We start from the raw sequence: 11338 nt of genomic DNA, 5'->3' as shown, positions 1-11338 counted from the left end.
CTTGTTCAAAGAATTGACTTTCCATACAAAGAAACATCTTGTTATGAAATATCTAAACATGCATGAACAAAAATAATTTAAAACCAAGCTAGGGGACCTGCGAAAACCACATCATCAGAAACGTCACACGTTGGTGCGCCTGAATAAGTAAACAGAGGACGAAAACCATAAAACAAGAATCCGATTTCTAACTATCAAAATCAACCAATCAAAAACAACAAACAACAAACCACTTGCGCTTGAAGGCTAGTTTTGTGCACATTCCAATTCTGATAGTTCAGATTACCGTGTAGTTTGACGAGACAATTAAACATGAGATGTTTGTTAAGTTATTTCCATAGTTTTTTTTCTCCCAACAACTTTAAATAATGTATTAATTATCTCAGTCCAGAGGTAAAACGAGTTCCAAATCCGAACTATTAATCATGAAATACGAAACCTGTCATATGAATGATTTCTAAATAAAGAATATTCAAAGGCAGCGCACTTCTCGAGAAGATTATCTCACAACGCTCATCAGATCATAAAGGTTTTTACTTGGAAGACAGACATAATTCAACTCAGATACACCTAGTGTTTATACTGTGTGTGTTACTAACTATGTAAAACTGTGTTCAAAATGAGCTGCAAAAAGTGTGTCCAACCTTCGAACACTTCAGTTAAGACTGTTCCATTTGGACACACCCATAATACATTATAATATCATACATACAACATGTGAGCTCATTGTACAGACTGGTAATTCTTTGTAAAATTATTGTTTACAGTCCCACCTCTCTCAATATGCAAATGCTTTTGTTTAAACAATTCCTGGTGTGTATCTGCAGAGGAAGCAAGATTACCATCCCGAAGAAGTCAGCGACTGTTTGACGAAAATTTGCTGAAGAATTTACCGAAACTGGTTGCTGTTGTACAAAATCCCAAAACAAAGAGACTGCCAACGTTCCAAAATTCAGAATAAAAAAACAAGAAAGGTAGGTTGTTGGAACGTTTGTTATTGACAAAGCAATCATTCACAAATATATCGACCCATTCATTAAAATGAATCATTCGCTTGCGGCTTCGTGGCAGGCGGAAGAACAAATCAGCCAGATAAGTTTTAATTATTAACTGTTTGTCTGTGCACTTAAAAGACCGTTGGGTCGATATATTTGTGAATGTATTGTTTTGTCAATAACAAACGTTCCAACAACCTACCTTTCTTGTTGTTTGATCTGGTTGGTGTTGTGTTTTCTCTTTGTTTTGAGGAAGTAAGACTTCTGATTTGTGTCCAAGTCAAAGTCTGATTCTAGTATGACGGGCGCAGTGGCGTGGTGGTAAGACGTTGGCCTCCTAATCGGGAGGTCGTGAGTTCGAATCCCGGTCGCTGCCGCCTGGTGGGTTAAGAGTGGAGATTTTTCCGATCTCCCAGGTCAACTTATGTGCAAGACCTGCTAGTGACTTAACCCCCTTCGTGTGTACACGCAAGCACAAGACCAAGTGCGCACGGAAAAGATCCTGTAATCCATGTCGGAGTTCGGTGGGTTATGGAAACACGAAAATACCCAGCATGCCTACCCAACGAAAGCGGAGTGAAGCTGACTATGCTCTCAGAGTATAGTGTGGGGAACCCAAATGGGCAAACAAGCTTACACGTCACCAGAATTTCTGGAACGCTGAAGAAGAAGAAGTCGATGTAAAAGTCTTAACAGACCCAAGCTGTTGCACGGGATGGTTTGCACACGAGATTGAAAATGCAGACCTGGGAACCCTTTTCTATGTTTACTTACAAAAACTGTTATCATGCGTTAAAATACTGGATTGGCTTTGGAAATGCGCACGTGAAGAAAAGAAGTCCAGGAATTTTTCTCGTCGTATTTTATTCCACTGACCGTACTGCTCGTGTTCTAGACAATCATGCGTACACAATACGGCGACATCGTATGGGTTCCCAGGTCTGGAAATGTATCTTCAAACCAGCAGCCTTCCTATTCATTTCTAATTAAATACACGTAATTTTGTTTTATAAAAAATATAAAAAATATAATCAACAACCTCCAAACGTAAAGGTAAACGATAACAAAAGCGGACAGTACGGTACTGCTAAAGTACTACTAACATAAAAAAACAACATTTCTTTTAGCACTTCCCAATCCACTTACCATTTCTTTATTTTCAAAGCTTCTGCAACCCACCACCTAGTGGAATGCATGCGGCAATAAATACATGCAAGCAAGGGTTAAAGTATGCAAGAAAAGGCAACAGTGCAGTTTGTCATTAGTACTATGAACCTCCTTTCTAAAATATACACACACACACACAAACCAGTGCAATATTTTCGTTTAAATCCTATCTTAAAAATGCACGTAAAAAGAGGTGGTTGTTCGATTTTTTTGCTGTGTTTGCTTTTTTTTAAACTTAAAAAAAAAAATCCTACGCACCTTCCTTCTAAAGTATGCAAATGCAAACGGCAACATTGTAAGTTATTCTTCTACTGCTATATACCTTAATTCGTAATTAGATATGCAAGAAAGGACAACAGTGCTATGTTTTTCCTTAAATACCATGTAATGTCCTTCTAAATTATGTAAGAACATGCCACAGTGCGAGTTGTTCCCCTTGGTATCATATGAAACAGTTTTCTCTTGCAATATGAACACAGAAAGCAACAGTGCAATTTTTGTGTGTGAAAACCTATGAAACTTATTTCTGAATTATGAGAACGCACAAAAAAAGACAAAAACGCGAGCTCTTTCTTGAAATCCTATAAAACTTCCTTCTTAAATACGCACACACACAAATACAACAAAGCGATTTTCGGTGTAATCTTATGATATTTAATTCCTTCTAAAATGCGCAATAAAAGGCAACAATGCGAGGCGTTTTTTTAATAGTTTTTCTTGACAACCTATGCAACTTTGCTAAGATTATGCACACACAAAAGCAACAGTGCAATTTTTTTCTGATATCCTATGAACCTTTCTCTTAAATATGCACACGAGAAAAGGCAACAGTGCGAGATTTGTTGTTGTTGTTGTTCATTTTATTTTTGTACTTAAATCCCATGAAGCTCACATAGAACTACAAAATGCTCTGCCGATGATGTGTGTGTGTGGGGCATGAGCGGGGCATGGGTGGGTTTGACGTCTCCTAACAGCCTCATCCACAAGTATACCCATACCCATGCATGTATTGTCTGCATCACAAATATATACTTGCTGTATCACAAATATATACTTGCTGCAGCACATATATATACTTGCTGTATCACAAATATATACTTGCTGTATCACAAATATATACTTGCTGCATCACAAATATATACTTGCTGCATCACAAATATATACTTGCTGTATCACAAATATATACTTGCTGCATCACAAATATATACTTGCTGCATCACAAATATATACTTGCTGCAGCACATATATATACTTTCTACATCACAAATATATATTTGCTGCACCACAAATATATTCTTGCTGCATCACAACGATATATTTGCTGTATCACACATATATACTTGCTGCCTCACAAATATATACTTGCTGTATCACACATATATACTTGCTGCATCACAAATATATACTTGCTGCATCACAAATATACACTTGCTGCACCACAAATATACACTTGCTGCATCACATATTACTATTTCATCCATATCAAGTTACAAAGTGTGAGGCATACAACGCCTCATTGACATACCTGAAAACTCTCCTGACCATGAATGTGTGAACGAGGCTAACACCATCGAAACATTTGAGAGACAAAGGCAAAGTCGTTTCTATAAGCTCTTTTAACTTTTAAAGTCGTTTCTATAAGCTCTTTTAACTTTTAAAGTCGTTTCTATAAGCTCTTTTGACATTTAAAGTAGTTTCTTTAAGCTCTTTTAACATTTAAAGTCGTATCTATAAGCTCTTTTAACATTTAAAGGGAAAGACACGGAGGCTAAATACTTGTATTATGTTTTCGTTTTATTGTTAAATGTTCACCATCAACGCACAGTTAAACTGACACAAAGAAAAGGAGTTGTGAGCATATCAAACAAACAAAAATAATTTATGTTTGTATTGCCAAGACGTCCTAGATGCTATTGGACATTGTATCGTCCTCTGCACATGTGTTCTGAATTTAAAATCCAAACAAAATAAATGTATACTTTGTATGATTTGAAGTTTACTTGAAGTTTAAAGTTAATGTCGATTTGACCGACATCAAAAAGACAAATATTAAGAAAAATGATTTAAAATTGTTTAAAAAAGTTATGTTGATTAAAAGAAATTGTACTAGTATAGTTCAAAGAAACCTAGGTTAATCCTGCCACTGCCACAGGAAAATACTATAACTAAAAGTGTAAGTCTTATTAGTTTAAATGACTCATAATCATAAAACGCTTTGAGATTATGCTGAGGAGTTACAACTGTATCGCGGTTTTTTTCAGTTTTTTTAAGGCACACGCCTGTAAATGTAAACGATTCGGCTCACAATCTCAGATCCGGCCAGGGTTTTAGAACGATTAGAACAATTTGACACATACTACAATTCAACACCCTGACTACCTGTGCAGCGCTGGATTTGGAGATGAATTAATTTATCAAAAATCCACTGATAGAGACTTGTTCCTAAAAAAGTCAAGTTCTGCTCAGGAGCAGTTAGGAATTTGTGTTCTGCGTTCAAAGCATGGCAAGATCTGAGATGATGTGCTGCACTGTTCTGCGTTCAAAGCATGGCAAGATCTGAGATGATGTGCTGCACTGTTCTGCGTTCAAAGCATGGCAAGATCTGAGATGATGTGCTGCACTGTTCTGCGTTCAAAGCATGGCAAGATCTGAGATGATGTGCTGCACTGTTCTGCGTTCAAAGCATGGCAAGATCTGAGATGATGTGCTGCACTGTTCTGCGTTCAAAGCATGGCAAGATCTGTGATGATGTGCTGCACTGTTCTGCGTTCAAAGCATGGCAAGATCTGAGATGATGTGCTGCACTGTTTTTACGTGAAGGATTGTGCCTGTACGATCGATTTGTTGGAAAAACAACAACCTGGGATAATATGTATTGAATCTTATCCTTCTGTCTTCTTTGAGAGGCTCATCGTATACGATTCTTTGCAACAACGATACAAAGGAAACATTTAAGAATAGTCGTATGGCCTTTTACTTATACCAGGAGGAAATAAAACATCCAGACATTTATGCATACATGAACTTGAACAATCTATGTCCTTGTTTAAGGCCGTAGACTTAGTAGCAAAGTATCTGACTTCAAAAAGCATATCAGAAAGTGAGATGCTGTATTTCACAATGCACATGCAAATGCCAGTATTTTAATCGTGAGAGGATTTAAGGACACAACACCAATAGGAAGAAGGTGTGTGTGCCACGTGAAAGGGGTATTTGCTAAAAATAGATCTTGAGTGCACGTGAAATTCGTGGAAGTAGATATTTACATAGTAGCCAAACTGCGAACGGCTTGCCTATACGACGAGTACCATTGTGCCAGGACACACAAAACGGCGTTAAAATTGTGAAAACAGACGATGATTACAAACAGTGATAGCGTTGGACATACAGTAAGCACCCGTATACAATGTCATCATAAAAATAACACGCAAAAGTGAGTCATAATAAAAGTGACGAAGACCAAAAAACGAACAAGTCAAACGTGTACAAAAAAATAATTTATTATCGTTAGCACTGTATTAGTGAGAATATTTGAATTTGAAATTCGTAAAGTACAAAAAGAATTTTTAGACAAAAGAATCTTTAGTGGCCGAAAACACCTTCTGGCGTAAAAATGACGATAATGACGCCATGAATGGTGTCAGCGACAAAAGACAAAATGTGACGTCATGTGACGTGTCAGCACATACCTGCAGAGGGGCGCGAAGACAAAGGTCCTCCGCATGCGCGCAGCACACGTCCCAGGGAGCGTGCAGCTTGATGAATGTGATCAGCTTCTTGCCACTCTCCAGCATTTCCTGCACAACACACACGACTTGTGTTCACCATGACGGCAACACACACGACTTGTGTTCACCATGACGGCAACACACACGACTTGTGTTCACCATGACAGCAACACACACGACTTGTGTTCACCATGACGGCAACACACACGACTTGTGTTCACCATGACGGCAACACACACGACTTGTGTTCACCATGACGGCAACACACACGACTTGTGTTCACCATGACGGCAACACACACGACTTGTGTTCACCATGACGGCAACACACACGACTTGTGTTCACCATGACGGCAACACACACGACTTGTGTTCACCATGACGGCAACACACACGACTTGTGTTCACCATGACGGCAACACACACGACTTGTGTTCACCATGACGGCAACACACACGACTTGTGTTCACCACGACGGCAACACACACGACTTGTGTTCACCATGACGGCAACACACACGACTTGTGTTCACCATGACGGCAACACACACGACTTGTGTTCACCATGACGGCAACACACACGACTTGTGTTCACCATGACGGGCGCAGTGGCCTGGTGGATAAGACATCGGCCTCCTCATCGGAAGGTCGTGAGTTCAAATCCCGGCCGCGGCGGCCTGGTGGTTTAAGGGTGGAAATTATTCCGATCTCCCAGGTCAACTTATGTGCAGACCTGTTAATCTACTGCCTTCCACCCCTTTGTGTGTACACGCAAGCACAAGACCAAGCCGGTGCGCACGGAAAAGATCCTGTACTCCATGTCAGTTCGGTGGATTATAGAAACACGAAAATACCCAGCATGCTTCCCCTGGAATCGGAGTATGGCTGCCTGAATGGCTGGGTAAAAACGGCCCATGAACGAAGAAGAAGAAGAAGAAGAAGAAGAAGAAGAAGAAGAAGTATCATCTCTTCAGAGTATAACCACCTTGTATTATCAAGGGTGTATCATTTTTTTAAATCCATTCCTTCAAGGCCCATTCCGCCCCACAGACGTTTCACAGCACAATGGAATGGTTTCACGACAACAGCAATACTTACCTGATGAAACACACTCACAACACCATTCAACAACAAATGCCAAATACGGGTCACGCTGTAGATATATGAGAGCATTAAAAAGAGTGGAGCACAAACCTCTTCCATCTGGAGGCCGGCCTTGGCCAGGTTCTTCATGAACTTCTTTCTCCACACCACCTGCTTGCTGTCCTCTGACGGCACCTTCCGGGATTCCAGCGGATCCTCGTACACTAGTATGAAGTCTGAAATACCGGAACATTGAAAGAGTTATTTGGGATAGCTATCCTTAGCGGATTATGACTTTATTCAGTTATTCTGCAGAAAAGACAAATGCTGGAGAAAAACCGTTCTTTTCTGCAGCATTTCTGCATCGTGTCATCTTTCGCCGAAGCAGCGTTTTTTTCTGCAGCAAAACATTTTACTGCAGTAAAATTGAAATCAAGAATCCTGCAGTAAAACGGTGCTGTTGTTTTACTGCAGAAAACCTGTTTACATTTTTTTCTGCAGCATTTTGTACTGGCTCTTGGCGGATTATGACATTATTCAGTTATTCTGGAGAAAAACCGAAATGCTGGAGAAAAACTTTCTTTTCTGCAGTATTTCTGCATAATGTCATCTTTCGCCGAAGCAACGTTTTTTACTGCAGTAAAACAGTTTTTCTGAAGCATAATGTTTACTTGGTTTTCTGCAGCATTATTGCGATTAACTTTTTCTTCAGAATAGTCTGTGACAGTTTTTCTGGAGAAAAACGAACGACCTTGTAAAGTAGCGTTTGTATTCGTCGCCCCCTGGGATAGTATAATAGTTTGTTTCGCAGTGTACCAATCAGAAGGCGTGTAGCATAAGGGCATTATATTCAACTTCACAATGGCGGCCGAACGTGAACAATTTCTGAAGCAAATCGAACACGAAGTGGACTACTGCGTTCGTCTGGGAAAATGTGACAATGTTGCTGACAGGTGCCATTGTTTAATTTGAAACTTTGAACTTCCGGCGGAAAGGAAATCAGACAGACAAAATACATTCGTGTCACGCACAATTATTGGTAATTCTGGATGAGACCATCTCTCGACAGAGGGGGGCTCGCGTGCTCCAACATTATAATGAGCCAGTACAAAATGCTGCACAAAAAGTGTAAACAGGTTTTCTGCAGTAAAACAACAGCACCGTTTTACTGCAGCATTCTTGATTTCAATTTTACTGCAGTAAAATGTTTTGCTCCAGAAAAACCCGTTGCTTCGGCGAAAGATGACATTATGCAGAAATGCTGCAGAAAAGACAGTTTTTCTCCAGCATTTCTGTTTTTCTGCAGAATAACTGAATAATGCCAAAATGCTGAAGAAAAAGTGTAAACAGTTTTTCTCCAGTAAAACAGCATCACCGTTTTACTGCAGCATTTTTGATTTCAATTTTACTGCAGTAAAACTGCTTTACTGCAGAAAAAAACGTTGCTCTCGCGAAAGATGACATTATGCAGAAATGTTGCAGAAACAAACAGTTTTTCTCCAGCATTTCTGCAGAATAACTGAATAAAGTCATAATCCGCTAAGGATAGATAGTTTTAACCGGACGTTTAAAAAAAAATCTAACTGGAGGGGAAGAGGGAGGGATAGTGTGTGTGTGTGTGTGTGTGTGTGTGTGTATGTTTGTGTGTGTGTGTGTGTGTGTGTGTGTGTGTGTGTGTGTGTGTGTGTGTGTGTGTGTGTGTGTGTGTGTGTGATACCCAACTAGTCACAACCTACCGGGGAAAACTTAATCTAACAGATTATTTCCTCGCGGCCTAGAAAGTGGGACTCTTGTTCCTGGGGAACAGTATCCAGGGACTGCTGTTCCCAGGACATAACAAGTCCGAAGACACATTTTCCTAGCAACCATAGTCCGCCAGACTTGGAAACGTGCAGACACTTTAATCCTTTCACACCGGGTTTAAAACATCTGGAGGAAAAGAACTTCAAACTGTGGCCATCAACCAGTCTAACCTGACGAGTGATATTTTGTTTTTGATAGATTTTTTCACACAAATGTAATGTTATCCCTGTGTTTAATAATGGGTTGTATGGCTGGCTTATAAGCCGGATGACCGCTTTTTTTTCTTTCTTTTTTTTAAAACTTTTTTTTATTCAACAACACTCATCAAACAATCATGGCAAACTGGCAGTGCACATATATGAAACAAGTACATGTAATACATGTATTTCATGGCGGACAAAACATTACAGTTTTTAGAAACATCAGTACCCAAAAAGTTAATTTTAATTACAAGGTTGCAGTAACAATTGCCCATACAAAACATGTTATTATGATTCATTACACAATTCCTAAGTATGATGCCCATTTTTGAATATACTGATCCTGTCTCATTGTTATTCGATGTACATATTTATCCACCTGATGTGCATATGCTAATTCTTGTAAATAAACAGGAAGTCTTGGTCTTGTGTTTGCAATCCTGCATTTATACACATAGAATTTTGCGATTAATAAAATATGGTCAAAGCCTGCATCTGTTTTAATATTATCATCATAGCCAAAAAGTACAATTGTAGAGTTAAGTTTATAGGTAACAAAGAAATACTGATTTTGCAAATTATCGTGCACGGTCGATCACCAGATTATGTTGTTGAAGGCGCAATCATAGCAAGGTGTACGTACAGACGTCAAGTTGTCTAACAGCAGTACAGCAACCAAGGGGTTGGTTCTTCCGATGTTCGAAAAACTAGCAAAACAATCGGGCTTCTTGTTAGGAACGGTAAAGAGTCCTCAGTAAAAGTTTCGTTCTCATATCTGAAACACTCGTAAAAAGGACGTATAATATGAAATGATGAGTAACACAGGCAATGAAAGCAAACATTGTTCAGGCATTCAACGCTGCAAATCTCTGGTGAACAATTGGTCGTTACAGACACTCACGAGGCATCAACGAACGTGTCAAAAAGATGTAATACAATACAATACACTACAATACAATACAGTACAATACAGTACAATACCATACAATCCAGTACAGTACAGTACAATACGGTACAGTACAGTACAGTACAATACAATACAATACAATACAATAAATACAATCAATACAGTACAGTACAGTACAGTACAGTACAGTACAGTACAATACAATACAATGCAGTACAGTACAGTACAGTACAATACAATAAATACAATAAATACAGTACAGTACAGTACAGTACAATACAACACAATACAGTACAGTACAGTACAGTACAGTACAGTACAGTACAATACAGTACAATACAATACAATAAATAAAGTACAGTACAGTACAGTACAGTACAACACAACACAACACAACACAACACAACACGACGCGACGCGACGCGACGCGACGCGACGCGACGCGACGCGACGCGACGCGACGCGACGCGACGCGACGCGACGCGACGCGACGCGACGCGACGCGACGCGACGCGACACGACACGACACGACACGACACGACACGACACGACACGACACAACACAACACAACACAACACAACACAACACAACACAACACAACACAACACAACACAACACAACACAACACAACACAAACACAACACAACACAACACAACACAACACAACACAACACAATACAATACAATACAATACAATCATCTCAAAAGAGAAATGACATGAAGCGGGGTCAAAGAAAGAAACTCACCAATTTGTCGTATTCCATCAGAAAAGTAGCAGTCTTTGCTATGGAACACAGGGGCTTTGAATTCCAATCCCGTGTAAGAAACAGGGCTCTGGAACAAGGGAAAAAATACTCTTAAAGGTCAACAGTTACAAACATGAAACATGAAAGACTGCACAATGTAAAGCTCTTCCATAATTGCTGGCTGTTCCATAATGTTTGGCACGCTTTACTGGTTTCCCAAGGCACAGTTATACCAACACACTCAGACGTATGGTCTCATGAGGCACAACAAAGGTCTCGAGCAGAAACAAACGCTCAGAGAGAGAGTGAGACGCACGCACGCACGCACGCACACACACACAGACACACACACACACACACGCACACACACTCTCTCACACACACACACACAGTCACACACACACAGACACACACATGTAGACAGATAACCAGCCAGACCGACAGACACAGACTGTCAGAGAGAGAGAGAGAGAGAGAGAGAGAGAGAGAGAGAGAGAGAGAGAGAGAGAGAGAGAGAGAGAGAGAGAGAGAGAGAGAGAGAGAGAGAGAGAGAGAGAGAGAGAGAGAAAATTGAGTGAGAGAGAGAAAGATGGAGAGAGAAAGAACGAACGAACGAACGAACCAACTTTATTTTTCGAGGGTAATGGAGTAGATACAGCAAAGATCTTTTTTCATCCAGCCCTCGCCCAAAAGGGAATTAACTAAGCAGT

General features: G+C 39.9%; 1 protein-coding gene across 1 annotated transcript in view; it reads right to left on the bottom strand.

Annotated features, from left to right (window-relative positions):
* LOC138978027 (anoctamin-7-like) overlaps positions 1 to 10835 on the bottom strand; it is a 46385-nt gene extending 35550 nt beyond the window's left edge. The window contains exons 1-3 of the mRNA XM_070350646.1: positions 10629 to 10835; positions 7083 to 7207; positions 5852 to 5959 (exon numbers count right to left, since the gene is read on the bottom strand). Coding sequence (XP_070206747.1) covers positions 5852 to 5959; positions 7083 to 7121 — 147 coding nt within the window. The 5' untranslated portion in view covers positions 7122 to 7207; positions 10629 to 10835. The remainder of the gene's footprint in view (positions 1 to 5851; positions 5960 to 7082; positions 7208 to 10628) is intronic.
* Positions 10836 to 11338: the final 503 nt, after the last annotated feature.

Source organism: Littorina saxatilis, linkage group LG10 (genome assembly GCF_037325665.1).
Source record: "Littorina saxatilis isolate snail1 linkage group LG10, US_GU_Lsax_2.0, whole genome shotgun sequence".
Lineage (NCBI taxonomy): Eukaryota > Metazoa > Mollusca > Gastropoda > Littorinimorpha > Littorinidae > Littorina > Littorina saxatilis.
This window is presented reverse-complemented; position numbering and strand designations above follow the sequence as displayed.